Source organism: Thalassophryne amazonica, chromosome 15 (genome assembly GCF_902500255.1).
Source record: "Thalassophryne amazonica chromosome 15, fThaAma1.1, whole genome shotgun sequence".
In the NCBI taxonomy this organism is placed as follows: Eukaryota; Metazoa; Chordata; class Actinopteri; order Batrachoidiformes; family Batrachoididae; genus Thalassophryne; species Thalassophryne amazonica.
The window spans coordinates 77,064,649-77,086,313 of NC_047117.1; the positions used below are offsets into that span (position 1 = coordinate 77,064,649).

A 21,665-nucleotide genomic window follows, 5' to 3' on the forward strand; every position below is an offset into this window, starting at 1 on the left:
GCGCCCTTTGGTGGTGGGCCAGCAGTACCTCTTCTGGCGGCCCACACAACATTGGGATTTTGTCCATTGGAATTTTGTCCTGTCACCAATTTGTCCAGATCCCCGCAGGCAACACACTAGTTCACTTTGATTGTCTAAAGTAATGTTTATTTTAGTGTGACTTTAAATCTGAGAAAAAATAAGTTTTAACAGGCATAAGGAGGGAAGCCATTTGGTAGGCAGAAAAAATAAAATGTAGAATATTTTGAATGATTGAAAATATACAACAATGAATGTAGAACAATGTAGTGTTTTTAAAGGCATATCTGCAATGCAACACTCACTCAACAGGTTGGGTTGGTTTTGGTGTTTCTTGGAGGGAGTGGACAGGGTAAAAGAATGTAAGAAAGTCAGGAACCCATCGGAAATGGAAAATAACTAGACGTTAGAACACTGGATTGTGTAAGTTGTTTCTTCGTACACTTAATTCTCTCCTTAAATCACTTCTGTCCACAGAACAGGTGAGACATGTTTAAACTCTTTGATAGAAACTGAAATAATTTCCTTTGTCTGGACATTAAAATAATCTGTTGCATAAGAGATGTAAATATTAATATCCGGTTGTTATAAATGGAGGGAGAGTACCTTCAGATGTCCACTGTGTTTGCGTCCAGCTACCTGTAGCTTTTATTATCATATTAAAAAGTAAAAGAGGAGTATTTTCAGGGTTTGATCATTTCTAATTCTCAAGGGTGTTCCAGGTCCATACCTGCATGAACCATCTTAGGCGTGGGTGGTCGGCAGATGCCTGGGAAGAGTTTATGGAGTCATGAGTTTGCTGGATAGATGTTTGGCAATGCTGATATCTTTGTGTATGGTCATGAAATTTGGACACTTAGTGATCTAAGGCAATGACTAGATGCCTTTGGAACTAGGTCTCTTAAGAGGATCCTCGGTACAGCCAGAATAACACTGTATCAAACACTTATTTGGGTAGACGAAGAAGAGGAGCATCAATTGCATGGTGAGGGAACATCATTTTGATCATATGGCGCATTTCTTTCGGTGTGATCCAGCACATAGGTTCCTGAGTGTTGAGGACCCCAATGGCTGGAGGAAGCCAAGGGGACACCCATATTTCACCTGGCTTTGAGAGGTGGATGACTACTTTCAAGAGGTGGAGATGGGCTGGCTGTCTGCCTGGGTGGTTCCCATCCAGCACCAATGGTGACGCAGTGGTGGGCGGTATCAGCGCATGCTCCAGGACCTAACCTGAGCTGAATTCCCAAATTCTGGAATTGCTGTTATTCCAAATCAATAGATGTGGTGATTGTAACACCATGTTCACGAGTTGAGTAGAGTTGAAGAGAAAAAATTCTCCAAGTCTGAGGATCTTCTGGGTCACATCTGCCAATCAACAGGGCAAAGATCATGTCCTGACACCATCAGTAAGTCTGAGATTGTTCTACAGACTGAGTTGAGCAAGTTGTGGTGCTAATACAGGCCTACCTTAGATTTTTTTTTTATTATTATTATTATTATTTTATTTAAGAAGGAAAAAAGTGACATGCTCAGTGAAGAATTTAACTTTTGTATTTAGGTGATTTGACAGGTAGTTTTTCATCACTCTTGTCTGTGGAATTTCTAAATTCCAATTAATTTTTATAGAGCATTTTTAAATTCAGTTAATGTTCATTTAACATTAGATTCAGTTTTAAGTTAATTTGTCATTCTATTCAGTTAGATGCTAGCCTGTTAGCTTTGTATTAGTTTCATATTCTGTAACTGTATTACCTTTTTCTTTGCTTATATTATTCAGATTTATGTTCAATTAATATATTCAGTTATATTTACATTGCCCTCTAGTTGTATCTGTTAGCTGTTTGAACTGAGCTGTTTGAGTTCTTTGAATTAACAGTCTTTTTCAAGACTTTTTTACTTTTTTTTACTTTTTCACCGTGCTCCAACGCCTAAAGAAGACCTCTAACGGTCGAAGCATCGCGACGGAGCTCTTTTATCAGCTAACCTTCATCAGCGTTGGCAAGCTAACTAGCTTGCTAACGCTTTCGTTTTTATTTTTATTTTATTTTTTAGCACTGTTGTCGTGCTGCTCCACAGCCTGCCTAGTGGATTTTTATTTTATTTTAGCACTGTTGTCGTGCGTTACCTGTGCTGCTCCACAGCCTGTTCAGTGGATTTTTATTTTATTTTTTAGCACTGTTGTCGTGCGTTACCTGTGCTGCTCCACAGCCTGTCCAGTGGATTTTTATTTTATTTTTTAGCACTGTTGTCGTGCGTTACCTGTGCTGCTCCACAGCCTGTTCAGTGGATTTTTATTTTATTTTTTAGCACTGTTGTCGTGCGTTACCTGTGCTGCTCCACAGCCTGTCCAGTGGATTTTTATTTTATTTTTTAGCACTGTTGTCGTGCGTTACCTGTGCTGCTCCACAGCCTGTCCAGTGGATTTTTATTTTATTTTAGCACTGTTGTCGTGCGTTACCTGTGCTGCTCCACAGCCTGTCCAGTGGATTTTTATTTTATTTTTTAGCACTGTTGTCGTGCGTTACCTGTGCTGCTCCACAGCCTGTTCAGTGGATTTTTATTTTATTTTTTGGCGCTGTTGTCGTGCGTTGCCTGTGCTGCTCCACAGCCTGTTCAGTGGATTTTTATTTTATTTTTTGGCGCTGTTGTCGTGTGTTACCTGTGCTGCTCCACAGCCTGTTCAGTGGATTTTTATTTTATTTTTTAGCACTGTTGTCGTGCGTTACCTGTGCTGTTCCACAGCCTGTCCAGTGGATTTTTATTTTATTTTTTACCACTGTTGTCGTGTGTTACCTGTGCTGCTCCACAGCCTGTCCAGTGGATTTTGATTTTATTTTTTAGCACTGTTGTCGTGCTGCTCCACAGCCTGCCTAGTGGATTTTTATTTTATTTTAGCACTGTTGTCGTGCGTTACCTGTGCTGCTCCACAGCCTGTCCAGTGGATTTTTATTTTATTTTTTAGCACTGTTGTCGTGTGTTACCTGTGCTGCTCCACAGCCTGTTCAGTGGATTTTTATTTTATTTTTTAGCACTGTTGTCGTGCGTTACCTGTGCTGTTCCACAGCCTGTCCAGTGGATTTTTATTTTATTTTTTACCACTGTTGTCGTGTGTTACCTGTGCTGCTCCACAGCCTGTTCAGTGGATTTTTGTTTTGTTTTTTGGCACTGTTGTCGTGTGTTACCTGTGCTGCTCCACAGCCTGTCTAGTGGATTTTTATTTTATTTTTTACCACTGTTGTCGTGTGTTACCTGTGCTGCTCCGCAGCCTGTCCAGTGGATTTTTATTTTATTATTTTATTTTATTTTATTTTTTTTATTTTTTTTTTTTTATTTATTTATTTATTTATTTATTTTAGCACTGTTGTCGTGCGTTACCTGTGCTGCTCCACAGCCTGTCCAGTGGATTTTTATTTTATTTTTTACCACTGTTGTCGTGCGTTACCTGTGCTGCTCCACAGCCTGTCCAGTGGATTTTGATTTTGATTTTATTTTTTTGGGCGCTGTTGTCGTGCGTTACCTGTGCTGCTCCACAGCCTGTCCAGTGGATTTTTATTTAGCGCTGTTGTCGTGCGTTACCTGTGCTGCTCCACAGCCTGTCTAGTGGATTTTTATTTTGTTTTAGCACTGTTGTCGTGCGTTGCCTGTGCTGCTCCACAGCCTGTCCAGTGGATTTTTATTTTATTTTATTTTTTAGCACTGTTGTTGTGCGTTACCTGTGCTGCTCCACAGCCTGTCCAGTGGATTTTTATTTTGTTTTAGCACTGTTGTTGTGCGTTACCTGTGCTGCTCCACAGCCTGTCCAGTGGATTTTTATTTTGTTTTAGCACTGTTGTCGTGCGTTACCTGTGCTGCTCCACAGCCTGTCTAGTGGATTTTTATTTTGTTTTAGCACTGTTGTTGTGCGTTACCTGTGCTGCTCCACAGCCTGTCTAGTGGATTTTTATTTTGTTTTAGCACTGTTGTTGTGCGTTACCTGTGCTGCTCCACAGCCTGTCTAGTGGATTTCTATTTTGTTTTAGCACTGTTGTCGTGCGTTACCTGTGCTGCTCCACAGCCTGTCTAGTGGATTTTTATTTTGTTTTAGCACTGTTGTCGTGCGTTGCCTGTGCTGCTCCACAGCCTGTCCAGTGGATTTTTATTTTTATTTTATTTTATTTTTTAGCACTGTTGTGCGTTACCTGTGCTGCTCCACAGCCTGTCCAGTGGATTTTTATTTTTATTTTATTTTTTAGCACTGTTGTTGTGCGTTACCTGTGCTGCTCCACAGCCTGTCTAGTGGATTTTTATTTTATTTTAGCACTGTTGTCGTGCGTTACCTGTGCTGCTCCACAGCCTGTCTAGTGGATTTTTATTTTGTTTTAGCACTGTTGTCGTGCGTTACCTGTGCTGCTCCACAGCCTGTCTAGTGGATTTTTATTTTGTTTTAGCACTGTTGTCGTGCGCTGCCTGTGCTGCTCCACAGCCTGTCCAGTGGATTTTGATTTTGATTTTATTTTTTTTGGCACTGTTGTCGTGCGTTACCTGTGCTGCTCCACAGCCTGTCCAGTGGATTTTTATTTTATTTTTTAGCACTGTTGTCGTGCGTTACCTGTGCTGCTCCACAGCCTGTCCAGTGGATTTTTATTTTATTTTTTACCACTGTTGTCGTGCATTACCTGTGCTGCTCCACAGCCTGTCCAGTGGATTTTGATTTTTATTTTATTTTTTTGGGCGCTGTTGTCGTGCGTTACCTGTGCTGCTCCACAGCCTGTCCAGTGGATTTTTATTTAGCGCTGTTGTCGTGCGTTACCTGTGCTGCTCCACAGCCTGTCTAGTGGATTTTTATTTTGTTTTAGCACTGTTGTCGTGCGTTGCCTGTGCTGCTCCACAGCCTGTCCAGTGGATTTTTATTTTAATTTTATTTTATTTTTTAGCACTGTTGTTGTGCGTTACCTGTGCTGCTCCACAGCCTGTCCAGTGGATTTTTATTTTGTTTTAGCACTGTTGTTGTGCGTTACCTGTGCTGCTCCACAGCCTGTCTAGTGGATTTTTATTTTGTTTTAGCACTGTTGTCGTGCGTTACCTGTGCTGCTCCACAGCCTGTCTAGTGGATTTTTATTTTGTTTTAGCACTGTTGTTGTGCGTTACCTGTGCTGCTCCACAGCCTGTCTAGTGGATTTTTATTTTGTTTTAGCACTGTTGTTGTGCGTTACCTGTGCTGCTCCACAGCCTGTCTAGTGGATTTTTATTTTGTTTTAGCACTGTTGTTGTGCGTTACCTGTGCTGCTCCACAGCCTGTCTAGTGGATTTCTATTTTGTTTTAGCACTGTTGTCGTGCGTTACCTGTGCTGCTCCACAGCCTGTCTAGTGGATTTTTATTTTGTTTTAGCACTGTTGTCGTGCGTTGCCTGTGCTGCTCCACAGCCTGTCCAGTGGATTTTTATTTTTATTTTATTTTTTAGCACTGTTGTTGTGCGTTACCTGTGCTGCTCCACAGCCTGTCCAGTGGATTTTTATTTTTATTTTATTTTTTAGCACTGTTGTTGTGCGTTACCTGTGCTGCTCCACAGCCTGTCTAGTGGATTTTTATTTTTTATTTTATTTTATTTTAGCACTGTTGTCGTGCGTTACCTGTGCTGCTCCACAGCCTGTCTAGTGGATTTTTATTTTGTTTTAGCACTGTTGTCGTGCGTTGCCTGTGCTGCTCCACAGCCTGTCCAGTGGATTTTTATTTTTATTTTATTTTATTTTTTAGCACTGTTGTTGTGCGTTACCTGTGCTGCTCCACAGCCTGTCTAGTGGATTTTTATTTTATTTTAGCACTGTTGTCGTGCGTTACCTGTGCTGCTCCACAGCCTGTCTAGTGTCGGATTCCCTGTTTGGGAATCCGCTAGCTTAGCGTAGCTACTAGCTCTTAGCCGTTTTAGCATGGCGGCTTCTCCTGTCTCTCCCGTACTTTTCTGCTCTGGGTGTGAAATGTTTAGTTATTCCTCGGCCTCTTTTAGCAGTAACGGTACATGTAATAAGTGCAGCTTATTCGTAGCTTTGGAGGCCAGGCTGGGCGAATTGGAGGCTCGGCTCCGCACCGTGGAAAATTCTACAGCTAGCCAGGCCCCTGTAGTCGGTGCGGACCAAGGTAGCTTAGCCGCCGTTAGTTCCCCCTGGCAGACCCCGTGCAGTCGGGAAGGCAGGCTGACTGGGTGACTGTGAGGAGGAAGCGTAGCCCTAAACAGAAGTCCCGTGTACACCGTCAACCCGTTCACATCTCTAACCGTTTTTCCCCACTCGACGATACACTCGCCGAGGATCAAACTCTGGTTATTGGCGACTCTGTTTTGAGAAATGTGAAGTTAGCGACACCAGCAACCATTGTCAATTGTCTTCCGGGGGCCAGAGCAGGCGACATCGAAGGACATTTGAAATTGCTGGCTAAGGCTAAGCGTAAATTTGGTAAGATTGTAATTCACGTCGGCAGTAATGACACTCGGTTACGCCAATCGGAGGTCACTAAAATTAACATTGAATCGGTGTGTAACTTTGCAAAAACAATGTCGGACTCTGTTGTTTTCTCTGGGCCCCTCCCCAATCAGACCGGGAGTGACATGTTTAGCCGCATGTTCTCCTTGAATTGCTGGCTGTCTGAGTGGTGTCCAAAAAATGAGGTGGGCTTCATTGATAATTGGCAAAGCTTCTGGGGAAAACCTGGTCTTGTTAGGAGAGACGGCATCCATCCCACTTAGAGGGAGCAGCTCTCATTTCTAGAAATCTGGCCAATTTTTTGGGATCCTCCAAACTGTGACTGTCTAGCGTTGGGACCAGGAGGCAGAGCTGTGGTCTTATACACCTCTCTGCAGCTTCTCTCCCCCTGCCATCCCCCTATTACCCCATCCCCGTAGAGACGGTGCCTGCTCCCAGACCACCAATAACTAGCAAAAATCTATTTAAGCATAAAAATTCAAAAAGAAAAAATAATATAGCACCTTCAATTGCACCACAGACTAAAACAGTTAAATGTGGTCTATTAAACATTAGGTCTCTTTCTTCTAAGTCCCTGTTGGTAAATGATATAATAATTGATCAACGTATTGATTTATTCTGCCTAACAGAAACTTGGTTACAGCAGGATGAATATGTTAGTTTAAATGAGTCAACACCCCCGAGTCACACTAACTGTCAGAATGCTCGTAGCACGGGCCGGGGCGGAGGATTAGCAGCAATCTTCCATTCCAGCTTATTAATTAATCAAAAACCTAGACAGAGCTTTAATTCATTTGAAAGCTTGTCTCTTAGTCTTGTCCATCCAAATTGGAAGTCCCAAAAACCAGTTTTATTTGTTATTATCTATCGTCCACCTGGTCGTTACTGTGAGTTTCTCTGTGAATTTTCAGACCTTTTGTCTGACTTAGTGCTTAGCTCAGATAAGATAATTATAGTGGGCGATTTTAACATCCACACAGATGCTGAGAATGACAGCCTCAACACTGCATTTAATCTATTATTAGACTCTATCGGCTTTGCTCAAAAAGTAAATGAGTCCACCCACCACTTTAATCATATTTTAGATCTTGTTCTGACTTATGGTATGGAAATAGAAGACTTAACAGTATTCCCTGAAAACTCCCTTTTGTCTGATCATTTTTTAATAACATTTACATTTACCCTGATGGACTACCCTGCAGTGGGGAATAAGTTTCATTACACTAGAAGTCTTTCAGAAAGCGCTGTAACTAGGTTTAAGGATATGATTCCTTCTTTATGTTCTCTAATGTCATATACCAACACAGAGCAGAGTAGCTACCTAAACTCTGTAAGGGAGTTAGAGTATCTTGTCAATAGTTTTACATCCTCATTGAAGACAACTTTGGATGCTGTAGCTCCTCTGAAAAAGAGAGCTTTAAATCAGAAGTGTCTGACTCCGTGGTATAACTCACAAACTCGTAGCTTAAAGCAGATAACCCGTAAGTTGGAGAGGAAATGGCGTCTCACTAATTTAGAAGATCTTCACTTAGCCTGGAAAAAGAGTTTGTTGCTCTATAAGAAAGCCCTTCGTGAAGCTAGGACATCTTTCTACTCATCACTAATTGAAGAAAATAAGAACAACCCCAGGTTTCTTTTCAGCACTGTAGCCAGGCTGACAAAGAGTCAGAGCTCTATTGAGCTGAGTATTCCATTAACTTTAACTAGTAATGACTTCATGACTTTCTTTGCTAACAAAATTTTGACTATTAGAGAAAAAATTACTCATAACCATCCCAAAGATGTATCGTTATCTTTGGCTGCTTTCAGTGATGCCGGTATTTGGTTAGACTCTTTCTCTCCGATTGTTCTGAGTTATTTTCATTAGTTACTTCATCCAAACCATCAACATGCTTATTAGACCCCATTCCTGCCAGGCTGCTCAAGGAAGTCCTACCATTATTTAATGCTTCAATCTTAAATATGATCAATCTATCTTTGTTAGTTGGTTATGTACCACAGGCCTTTAAGGTGGCAGTAATTAAACCATTACTTAAAAAGCCATCACTTGACCCAGCTATCTTAGCTAATTATAGGCCAATCTCCAACCTTCCTTTTCTCTCAAAGATTCTTGAGAGGGTAGTTGTAAAACAGCTAACTGATCACCTGCAGAGGAATGGTCTATTTGAAGAGTTTCAGTCAGGTTTTAGAATTCATCATAGTACAGAAACAGCATTAGTGAAGGTTACAAATGATCTTCTTATGGCTTCGGACAGTGGACTTATCTCTGTGCTTGTTCTGTTGGACCTCAGTGCTGCTTTTGATACTGTTGACCATAAAATTTTATTACAGAGATTAGAGCATGTCATAGGTATTAAAGGCATTGCGCTGCGGTGGTTTGAATCATATTTGTCTAATAGATTACAGTTTGTTCATGTAAATGGGGAATCTTCTTCACAGACTAAAGTTAATTATGGAGTTCCACAAGGTTCTGTGCTAGGACCAATTTTATTCACTTTATACATGCTTCCCTTGGGCAGTATTATTAGACGGTATTGCTTAAATTTTCATTGTTACGCAGATGATACCCAGCTTTATCTATCCATGAAGCCAGAGGATACGCACCAATTAGCTAAACTGCAGGATTGTCTTACAGACATAAAGACATGGATGACCTCTAATTTCCTGCTTTTAAACTCAGATAAAACTGAAGTTATTGTACTTGGCCCCACAAATCTTAGAAGCATGGTGTCTAACCAGATCGTTACTCTGGATGGCATTTCCCTGATCTCTAGTAATACTGTGAGAAATCTTGGAGTTATTTTTGATCAGGATATGTCATTCAAAGCGCATATTAAACAAATATGTAGGACTGCCTTTTTGCATTTACGCAATATCTCTAAAATCAGAAAGGTCTTGTCTCAGAGTGATGCTGAAAAACTAATTCATGCATTTGTTTCCTCTAGGCTGGACTATTGTAATTCATTATTATCAGGTTGTCCTAAAAGTTCCCTAAAAAGCCTTCAGTTGGTTCAGAATGCTGCAGCTAGAGTACTGACGGGGACTAGCAGGAGAGAGCATATCTCACCCGTGTTGGCCTCCCTTCATTGGCTTCCTGTTAATGCTAGAATAGAATTTAAAATTCTTCTTCTTACTTATAAGGTTTTGAATAATCTGGTCCCATCTTATCTTAGGGACCTCGTAGTACCATATTACCCCATTAGAGCGCTTCGCTCTCAGACTGCAGGCTTACTTGTAGTTCCTAGGGTTTGTAAGAGTAGAATGGGAGGCAGAGCCTTCAGCTTTCAGGCTCCTCTCCTGTGGAACCAGCTCCCAATTCAGATCAGGGAGACAGATACCCTCTCTACTTTTAAGATTAGGCTTAAAACTTTCCTTTTCGCTAAGGCTTATAGTTAGGGCTGGATCGGGTGACCCTGGACCATCCCTTGGTTATGTTGCTTTAGACGTAGACTGTGTTTCATAATTATTGTATGGCCTTGCCTTGCAATGTGGAGCGCCTTGGGGCAACTGTTTGTTGTGATTTGGCGCTATACAAGAAAAAAGTTGATTGATTGATTGATAGTTAATTATTTTAGCTTTGTGTAAATTTATCTTCAGAGTGGATTTTTTTTTCATTTGGCAATTGTTAATGATAAATTGACTACATTTATGTAGCACTTTTCCCTCTGCTCAAAGCCCTTTACAATGATGCCTCACATTCATCCATTCACACAAACACACTCACACACCAATGTCAGGGAGCTGCCATGCAAGGTGCTCACTACACACCGGGAGCAACTAGGGGATTAAGGACCTTGCCCAAGGGCTCTTGGTGATTTTGGTCAGGCTGGGGTTTGAACCGAGGTTCCTCTGGTGTCAAGCTCAACGCTTAATCGCTAGACCATCACCTCCCCTAATATATTCTTTTAAAACTTTTACACATCTTTAGCTTGAAACATTGAGAATTTAACATTCATATTTCTTAATTTCACCCAGTTCTCATTGTAATACTGTCCCTTATAAACTACAAAGTCAAACAATTTCTCAATTTAAATTTATTCAAAGTCACGGTGAAAAACAGGCCTGGATTCAGAAGAACTTCTCTCTTGCAAGAGATCCATCCATTCAGAACTCCAAACAAAAAAAACTAAAGTAGTTTTTATAAAATGCAACATAGGCGTCACAAAGGCGGACGTTATTTTGCAAGATCCTTCCCTTATTGGTCCCCGTGGGCATTCAAGGGACGTCCAGCCCCACCTATAACCTGCACAATAATGGGACATATTATAATTTATCATTTATTTTATAATTTAATTTGAATCTTTTTGTTCTAAGTGGTAAAACCGATTCTGCCCAGTTCAACATGCACGTTTAGGCAAATAACAGTTTAACAATAACCTAACCTAAGGATAACCTTTAAGTAAAGTAATTACGTAATACCAAAACAAATAGCAAAGAATACAAAATAATAAAATTATATATATCTAACACAATTATATTTTACTTTTAGTTAGCTTTATTGTCAGTTAGCTATATACTGACATAGCTTTATGTTCTGTTACCTTTATATTCATTTATAATGCACTTATTTTGAGTTTAAATTCATGTTTAGTTTTATGTTGACTTCATTGCAGGTTCTTTTTATTCTGTAATTATAGATTCAGTTAGCTTTACAGTTAGTTTTCGATTCAGTTAGCTTTATATTTATTTTAAGGGCAATGTGGATGTTCTTGCTTCACAGCAAGAAGGTTGATGACTGGGTTAAACTCAAGTCTGCTTAATTTTTGTGTGACATTTGTATTGTCTGTCTGTGTGGGTTTTGTCCACCCGCAAATTCTCGCACCAATTATAAAAAACATGCATGTTAGCTTTATTTCCAAGCACATTGGGATTGGCTCCTCTGTCTCTGTAAAGACATGTCCACAGTTTGAAATCACATGAGGGTGAAGTCTAGTGTTGTGACAACGTGCAGCTGAGGCCTCTCTCAAATTGGGTCTGATTATTGAAACGATATTAATCGACACACGATTGGAGGATGTAGCTTCAAGACTATTCATGCATGTTTCCAAATCTCACAGGAAATGCCTTTGGCCAGCAGCGTGTGCTGTAATCCAGCTATAATCAGTACGCAGAAGGTATTAACCACATGCAGCAGATACATCTTTAACCTGCAGGATCACCGATGGGGAAACTGGCACTTCCTCTACTGCAGCTGTACATGAGCTTGTAGCTAAAAAGTCATTAGGAAGAACAGAAAACTGAGCACAAGCCCAAGGATGCTTTACCGTAATTAGGACAATTTGCATGTTTATGTTGGTAAAGATAAGTTTGTATTAACCGGACAATGTTCTTGGCAGTTACTACAATTTAGTATGCACTCATTGGCCACTTATACACCTTGTTAGTACTGGGGTGGACCCCCATTTTGCCTTCAGAACTGCCTTAATTCTTTGTGGGATAGATTCACTAAGGTGTTGGAAACATTTCTTAGAGATGTTGTTCCATATTGACATGATGGCATCATGGCCATTCAACCAGTCTGCCCATTCTCCTCTGACCTCTGACATTAACAAGGCATTTTCAGTCATACAGCTATCACTCACTGGATATTCTCTCTTTCAGCCCATTCTCTGTAAAGCCTCGAGATGGTTCTGTGTGAAATTTCCAGTAGATCAACAGTTTCTGAAATACTCAGACCAGCCCATGTGGCACCAACAACCATGTCACCTTCAAAGTCATTTCAATCCCCTTTTTTCACCATTCTGATGCTTGGTTTGAACTTCAGCAAGTCATCTTCACTGCGGCTAGATGACTAAATGCATTGAGTTGCTGAGATGTGATTTGCTGGTTCGCTATTATTTGTGTTAAGCAATAGTACAGGTGTACCTAATAAAGTGGCCAGTGAGTGTGTCCGCATCTACAGTTTCCTACTGTGCAGTCATACATACGTCAGACTTTCACAATTTTTATTTATTTATTTAGCAAATTAGGAGTTTTCTTGATGTGTTCTTGACAAGGTAGAATGTGACCACTTTATGACATAAGCAAACAAGACTGTCAACACATTTCAACATCAGTCTTCACACATAACCTGCTTTAATGTTATAATATGACTGTTTCAGGACTCAGAGGTAAATGAACATGCAAAGGCTGGAGATGGAGTACTGTTTATTCACACATATGAAATAAATAAGATACCCTCCAGATTCTCTGCAGTGAACCAAACATGTAAACACTACTAAAGTATAAAGAAACCTTCAACTATCTTAAACATGGGTACACTGTATGTTCTTGCAGATTTGCAGTCATCAGAATATTGCTTTGCCTGTGTGCAAAGCATTTCCTCTGCAAATATTTTATTGAATGCTTTGCAGAGAATTTGCTGTCATATAATTTCTTAAATAATTGTATCACTTATTGATAATCATATTTTTATTGAACTTACTGCAAACCCTAGTAGTGAGGTGGCATAGCTAACCTATTAATTTGGTCATAAAAGCACCAAATTTGGCACACATATTCGAAATTAACTGTTTATTTTCAGATGTTGTGACATCCTGGAGCTGACCTCTAATGACCTACAGGGCTCAATGACAAATTATATGTGGATCAAAATTGAAAAATGTTCCAATCATATTGAAAGGTATACCATATTTTTTGTCTGATCATAAAGATTCCAAAATGGTATAGTTTGGACGATCTATGACTGAATGTTACGACTGAATGAACTGGCAGTTTCTAGGTTTGTTAATCAAGGGCCATAACTCTGCCAAAATGTGTCAGTCTTGTACAATATTACAATATACGTATTTCCAACCTATAACAAAGAATTGTACCAAGTTTCCCAAAATTCTACTACAAAATGTGAGAGGAGTTGATTTCAGAATGCAGACACTCACTTATGAAACTGAGAGAGTTCAGAGTTGTTATCCAGGGCCATGACTCTGGTAAAATGGGCCCAACTCGAACCTACCCTAACCCTACATACCAACCTATAACAAGGACTTGTACCAAGTTTCACGAAATTCCTCCATAAGTATGAGAGAAGTTGATTTCAGAATGCTGACACCCTTTTAGGGACAGGACATAATCCCCTTTTGGGGCCTTCGGCCAGAGGGGGATAAAATGTGGTGCAAATTTTTGGTTGAGCTAATAGGATTAATGAATGGAATAGTTTTGACTGTGTTGAATGCTTGATACCAAGGTCAGCGTCCATTGGATTCCATGACATATGTTACCCCGTAACATGATAACTAAGCATGACAGATGGTGCAAAGTATTCCTTTTTAAACCACTTTTACATAGTTTGCATCTATCCAGCTTTCCCCTGTGCTGGTGACTATAAGTGTGAGAACAGCAAAAATGTAGAAGAGTGTGGGAGTGAGAGAATTAGTCCATCTCAGCCAACTTGTGTAGACAACATCTCAAAAACAACAAAGGCTAACATCTTTCTTTCTTTTTTGTTTGTTTCTTTGCTTTCGGCTGCCGCCAGTTTCTCATCTCTTGATCACAGTAGCTACAAACGACAGAGGCAAAGCATCAACTTGCCATTGGTTTCCAATCAGATTAAGCGTTTTACAGTGTCTGGGACAAAAAAAAAAGACAAGTCTATTGTATGCAAATACTGAGTGATGTGACAAGGCACCTGACAAGTCGAGTGTAGCCAGTGTGATGTCACTGTGATGTATGTTGGTTGCTCTGCCAAACCAAAATAATCCATTATGACGGAATATGTTCCACAACATTTGCTTTTCTGTATGAATCTGTTTCCTGTTTTTATATATATATATATATATATATATATATATATATATATATATATATATATATATATATATATAAAAAGAGGGAAATAAAACCCTTCTAAATCTAAAAATGCTGTCTATGAAATTGCATTATACCTCTGAAGTGATTTAAAAGACATCAGACGGTGTTGTTAGCATACTAATTAGCAAGGCAGGAGTGTCACAGTGATACTCGTTTTACAGAAACAAATCAGCTGAACTTTGGGTCCGTCAAGCCGTCAGGCATGGAAGAAAGGTTTATAGTGACGGTATCTGGTTTTACCGTCCTTTATGATCATTCAACAAACATAGTGTACAATAACATTGTATCCTAGCAACAAAAACTGTCACCCTCAGTTGTAGCTAATCGGCCCATAGGGTCATCACTAGTGTAGTTACTTTGAAAAGTTACTTTATTATTTTCTTTTTACAGTTACATTTTGCAGGTACTTTATACAGTTACTTTATTAGCATCTGCAGACAACTTGTCTGCAGCTGCTGAATGTAACTAATAAAGTAACTAGCAATCTAACTTAGTTATTTTTAAGACTGAGTACTCAGAAAAATCACTGCTAGTTACTTTGCTGATTACTCAATCTTAAGTGTAAAAGTAATTAAGAGTAATCAAGTTAGATTACTAGTTACAAGTTGTCAGAAGCTGCTAATAAATTAACTGTATAAAGCTGCTAATGAAGTAACTGTATAAAGTAACTAATAAAGTAAGTTTTCAAAGTAACTGTGGCAACACTGGTCATCACAGCATATCCAGTACAGACCCGCACTGGGATTTGGCACAAGCTTTACACTGGATTCCCTTCCTTGAGTAAATCCAGTTCTACATGGAGAAACAAGTGCACCTCCTGGTGTTCACACAGTGCAGTGTCACCTTTTTAATTTATTTATTTATTTATTTTTGTGATACCGTCACAAAATGGGTTACTTTTTCGGGATGCGGTCAACTTTCAGTCACTATTTTTTGTAACCCCCAACCTGTCACCCCAAATTTCAAAATACCATCATAAAATATTTTCGTGACACCACCACAAGCGTACTGTTTCATCACAGTATCACAAACTACTGTATTAAATCACTTTTGGTGACATCATCGCGTTTTTGCCGCGTGATTAGGTTGGTTCTTACGCGGTCTCCCTGTTATGTGGGCCGCCCAAAGAGGAGGTACTGCTGGCCAACGCCAGAGGGCGCCCTGCCTGTAGTCGGGTTTCAGGCACCAGAGGGCGCAGTCACCACCCAGGAGCCAGGACTACCAGCTGTCAGTAATCATCATCACTCCACCATAAAAGCCTGGAGGAGACACCACATCTCTGCCGAGATATCAGTTTACCACTCAGGTAATTCTCTCAGCCGTTGTTTTTGTGCCGAACGCACATACCTTGTTTGTTCTGAACTTTTTGCAGGAGTACCTGGAACGCTACTTACAGCTGGAGCTGGGTTTGTGGACGGTGGGGGAGTGACGATCTTCACTCCTCATTCCACTTACGTTAAGTAGTAGTTCAGGCTCTGCCGTTAACTGGTTCCAGAGTTGGAGGTGGAGGTGTTCCCTCCAAGTGGATAAACATTGTGAGTTGCTGACTGCTTACTGGGTGTCCACACACCCACCATTAACCTGTTTTTGTTCCTGCCAGCAGTACCGGATCTGACAGCTGAAGTAGAGGCCACCTGGGGACTCAGGACTTGATGGCTTCGGTGTACTGCAGGTCTTCGTTGGCGGCAGAACCTTGTGGGCCCCGGCTCTTCTCTGGATAGGCGTCTCCTACCCTCGGGCCTGCCCACACGTCACCTGTTGTATTTTGTAATTGACTGTCTAAAAGCAGTATTCGACCTGTTGTGCACATTTGCCACAATAAATTGTATTTATTGGACTATCTATTGACTGTTCATTTGCGCCCCCTGTTGTGGGTCTGTGTCATTACACTTCCCCAACACTCCCGGCCAAGTACTTATCTGCGTAACTTCTGGGATATGAAGAGATCAGCACACAGTGGCATGGCTGCAAATACCCTCAACTTGTAACTCACCAAAATAAACAGCTAATATCAATGATGACCTGATTTATCTTGTGATGAACTTTGACACACCAGATCAAACCTCCGTCCCAAAAGCAACTTAATTTGGCTGCGTAGTTTCCTATAAACATGTCTGCTCCACCATTCGAGTTACAGTGTGTGATAAGTGTCGTTAAGATCGCATCTGTAATCAATGACACGAAACTGGGTAGTCAAACATAAAGTATGACTTTAAAAAAACAAGTGTATGATAATAGTTTGTGTAATTACAGCTGCAGTGAAACTTTACCTCTTGTGTTGCATTATACAGTTCTAAGCAAAAGAATTATATAAACTGCACTCAGAGATTACAGAGGACATGAGGATGACTTATAGGTTTGGAATTTGCTGGTGTCTCCATGGTCATACACTGTAAAAAAAAATCTTGTCAAATTTACGGTGAAAAACTGGCAGCTGTGGTTGCCATTTTTTCACCGTAAAAAATACAGTGATATTGTATATGGCTTCACGGTAAGGTATATTAACACTTGTAAAAACAACAGTTTGAAAATGTTCCAATAAAGACAAGTTACTGTTAAAATAACGGTGAAATTGTATATAGGCTCATGGTATAGCTGTACAATTCACAATGTAACCCTGTTGCTTTTTAAGTGAAATACTATCCATTCCACAGCATTTATTGTCCTATTTTATGGTCAATTTCTGTTAAAACAACAGCAGTATGACTGTTCAATTCACAGTATAAACCTTTTAAGGTGAATTTCTATCCATTCCACATAATTTATTACCCTATTTTATGGTTTATTCCTGCTAAAAACAACAGCACAAAAATGTATCGGAGGTTACAGATAATCGATACATTCCAGTGTTTTTTCTGGTACATTTGCACTTACTAAGAAGCTGAAATTGACTTTTAACACGATCGCTTTTGAAAGCATCAAAACGACAAAAGACCCAAAGAATGAGCCTGTATTTCCATGTTTGACCATACTGCCCCCTGTAGGAAGCTGCACAGACACATCCTGAGAGCACCCACAAAATCAGCTCTCTAGTAATCATAATGCTCCGGTCAGGCGGAGGTCTTGAAAAATAAAGTCATACTAACTTATGGTTTTGTGAAAATACTGATAGAATAACTCCATTAATGTCAATTCTGTCATTTGTACAAAGTTAAAATATAACATTATATCTTTTAATGTTAAATAATGCACTAATTCTGAGGTTTTGTAACAAACACAGACTGCAAAGCATTCTGGGTAAAAGTGATTGGTTCTTAAAAATTAGCACATTACTTTAAAACGAAAACATATATCTGATATTTTCACTTTATAAAACTTCAGACATGACAGTAATTTTAAATAACTTGTCCAAAATGAGTAGGTTAAAATTTGAACCATAAGTTAAAAATGTATGCCTCTGGATGACTTGGGTGATATTCTGTGAATAATACAGTAATGTGCTATTTTTAATATGACTGTCCAATGCTGTCACCATTTCAGCTTTTCACCATATATTTCACATGTTAAAACAATTAAAAATAACATTTGACAGTTTTTAAATTTATGGTAATTCAATGTTTATTCTACAACAATAAGCTTCTTCTTGCTTTACAGTTTATTCCTGTTGCCATTTCACAGTTTTTCACTGTAATTTTCACAGACATTTTTTACAGTGTAGTCGGTACGTTCTACCCAAGCTGGAATTTCCTGATCTTGCAAAACACTTGTGTCTACTGTGTGTGTGTGTGTGTGTGTCTACTGTGTGTGTGTGTGTGTGTGTGTGTGTGTGTGTGTGTGTGTGTGTGTGTGTGTGTGTGTGTGTGTGTGTGTGTGTGTGTGTCAGTTTCATTCACAAAGAGGCAAAATTGTATCTACAAATCGGCGTATTACAAGCTTAACAGACCTTATCAGGAAGTGTTTAAATTTTCACTCTTAATTAGTCCTTCAAGTCAAAATTAAAATTACTTTGTTGAGCACTTGTACAACTATAAAAACATACAAAACCCGTGTAGTCACATGACCTTCACTGCTGACTTTTTGTTGGCAAACCAGACGCCGAATCCACTCACTCACTCACTGAAGTACAAAGCACAAGAACAAATCTACTCGTCCGTACGATATGTGGCAAAATGTTTGCTCGATGGGATGCAGATCCTGAAAAGTGTTCATGCATAGTTTAACGTGCTGCATTTTCTTTTAGTACCTACAAAATGATCAAGCGGAAAAAGTTTGAAATGGAATTGAAAATGATCCATTGAGTGCTTATCCATACTTGGAGATGGAAATATTGATTTCTTTAAAAAAAATTAAAAAAAACAGGCCAAAACTAACATGAGATGAATATAATTTTGTCTGAAATTTACCCGAAGCTCAAAGTGTCCAAATTAATGTGTGTGCAAGGACGTCTGACAGAGCACACAGACCTGCAGAGACTTCATGCTGGAAGTTCCTGTGACTGTTGGATTAACGTGTATGTGGACATCATGTCCTTTCAAACCTGCTACATCCTGTGTGTGTGTGTTTTCACTAACGCCCCACATAGCCAAATATACAAGGTGCTGTTTCAGCCTTCAAGATGGACCTCATACTCTGTTGTTGTATTTATTGATTGTTTTTTGTTGTTTGTTTGTTTGTTTTTCAGACAGAAATGTCTGCAGAACACTTGAAATCCAAGACAAATATCCCCTTGGCGACAATAAAGTGTATTGTACCATATCATACACAGGTCCTTAAATTATTAGAAATTCTGACAGCTTTGCACTACTTTTAAAGGTAAATTAATAAGGGTTCGGTTTGTCTTTAACAGGACTTTGGCTGTTGTGCATTGTGATGCAGATTTGTTGAACTTCTTTCTGTTGCAGTTGAATTGTGCGATTGCTATTTTTGTATCAAAGAATGAGTTGTTACACATTTTACAGATGTTATCAGCAGTCTGAGTTTAACCAAGCATGACTTCAAGCTTGGTTAAATTTTGAGTTTCATGGCAAAGGCTGTGAATACTTATGTACATGTGAGTGCTCAGTTAATTTGGTTGTTAATAAATTTGCAAAAATCTTAAAAAAAAAACTTTTTTCACAGTCATTATGGGGTATTGTGTGTGGAATTTTGAGGGAAAATTTTATTTCATCCTTTTTGGAACAAGGCTGTAACATAAAAAAAATGATGTGGACGCGTTCAGCGCTGTGAGTACTTTCTGGATGCACTGTAAGTATTACAGTACATTGAAGGGATCATACCATTGAGAGCAACCAAGGGCCATCTAGTAAAGTAAGTCCCTTCGGCTGCAACTCCACATTACATGGAGAAATGTGGCAGGGGTGGGATTTGAACCCGGAACATTCTGAACTGAAACCAAGCGCATTAACCACTTGGTCACCACCCCTGCATGACCAAGGGCCATCTAGTGTTGCATATAAATCTCACTTTGTGTATCCACATTTGCATTTTACTTTGTCACAGACCTGTAATAATTATTCATTCGTATTAGTACGCTTGTTTCATTTTCAAATCATTTATTGAAAATTGGATTTCTTTCATACGATGAAGTAGTCAAAGGTGAGTAGAGTACTTTGAAGCTTGATAAGTACCAGTGACTTTGTCCTTTAAACATTAATTTCCAACTCTTTCTCAGATGCTCTGTTTTACTGATTTTTTTTTTTTTTTCCTTGTGGCTTTTTTACAGCTCAGCCATCTTTTGGCGATTATGGCTACGTCTGCTGCCTTTCTGTCTGAAGACCAGTTCACCTGTTCCATCTGCTTGGAGATTTTTACCAACCCCGTGTCAACACCTTGTGGCCACAGTTTCTGTCAGGCATGCATCTCTTCCTATTGGGACAAGAAGCCAGGAGGAGGGGGAGGCAGCAAGTTGTATCAGTGTCCCCTGTGCAAGGAGACATTCCGCAAGCGACCAGAGCTCCAGATCAACCGAACCCTGAAGGAAATCACTGAACAGTTCAAGCAGATGTCCCTCAGTGGATTTGGAATGGAAAGACGAAGTGGAAGAGGTGGGGAGGGCTCCAACATGCATCCTTTCCATCAACAACCATCCACGACAACACTCCCAAGGTTGGGCGAGATGCCTGTAAGCGTCTTTGCTGAGATGATGACTCGTTTTCGGCAACTGCCAGCTGCTGAGTCGCTTCAGTCTTCCAATCCCTTTGACTCTTACTCCCAAAATGCTGATCAAATTAACACCCACGCTGAGGCCAATGCGCACCCCAACCCACCTCTGCCCTACTCACCTCCCCGCAGGTGCTCTGCTACACTCCATCTTACGCATTTTGCAGCTCAGTCCAAAGATTGAAGAATTGTTACAGATTGAAGAAAAGATTGTTACAGCTTTTCTTGAACATTTTGACAGGTACAGTTTCAGCAGCGCAGTTGACTGCTCCTCCAATCTGTCCACGTGTCCCATCCACATGAGAAGTCTGGAGTACTACTGCCGATCAGATCAAAACTGCATCTGCAGTACCTGCATGGATACGAAGGAGCACCTAGGACACAACATCATCCCCGCCAAGAGAGAGTGGCACATCAAGAAGGTACTCAGATATGTCTAAAAAAAAAAATGCCCAACACAAAACCTTCATTCATCTGTATGTAGCTTTACTGAAGTGACTTCTAGAGGTCGTATACTGTGGAAAAAAACAACAAAAAACAAACAAAACTGTAGTAACAGAGAACCAAGGGGTGGCCCATGCATAATTAACATTATTCTAACGACATGAAATGGTAAAAGAAGAAGGTGTCTAACGTGCAGGTGTTGAGTGCCATATCTTGGTGTTCAGACGTTTGTCTTGGTTGATAGCAACATTGTAGAGACTTTTAAATATCTTGGCAGTGAAATTCATGTTTCTGGGCTCTCAGCCTTTGAGATCGAGAGACGTCTGGGTAGAGCTCGTGGAATCGTGACACTTTTGGACAGAAGTGCTCGGAGATGCTGATATCTTTGCAGAACAATGAAGATCCAAGTCTTTAAAGGTCCCATGCTTCCTGTCTTAATGTAGAGTTATTAGACTTGGAATCCATTTTAACCACAACAACTTTTCTTTTTTTTTTCCCGGTATTGATGAAATGAAGTTACGTGCTTGTCCAGTCCAATAACCAGTTTGCCAAGTCTGAGTCAGATCCTTAGAATGATAATGTTGAAGATACACAGATACAACACCCTGCAGCTATTCTTATAAAGAAATACTACTACTACTAATAATAATAATAATATTTATATATATATTTGTTTATTCATTCATTCATATATTCATGTTTGTAAACTGCTTTTCTTTTTTACGCACACTTTTGAAACTCTGTGTGCTTCTTACCCTGTGTGTTGCTATACAGTGCTGCTGGAACCTCAATTTCCCTGAGGGGACTTTTCCCAAGGGATCCACAACTTTTTTTTTCTT

At 39.8% G+C, this 21,665-nt stretch overlaps 1 protein-coding gene across 2 annotated transcripts in view; it reads left to right on the forward strand.

Moving 5' to 3' along the window:
* The first annotated feature begins 351 nt into the window (after positions 1–351).
* btr01 (bloodthirsty-related gene family, member 1) overlaps positions 352–21,665 on the forward strand; it is a 46,138-nt gene continuing 24,824 nt past the window's right edge. The window contains exons 1-3 of one of the 2 annotated variants that reach the window (XM_034188621.1): positions 352–441; positions 19,946–20,514; positions 20,624–20,804. In XM_034188621.1, the coding sequence (XP_034044512.1) occupies positions 19,967–20,514; positions 20,624–20,804 (729 nt within the window). In that variant the 5' untranslated portion in view covers positions 352–441; positions 19,946–19,966. Of the gene's footprint in view, positions 501–19,945; positions 20,515–20,623; positions 20,805–21,665 lie in introns of both variants that reach the window. The other variant, XM_034188620.1, reaches the window with a different exon arrangement.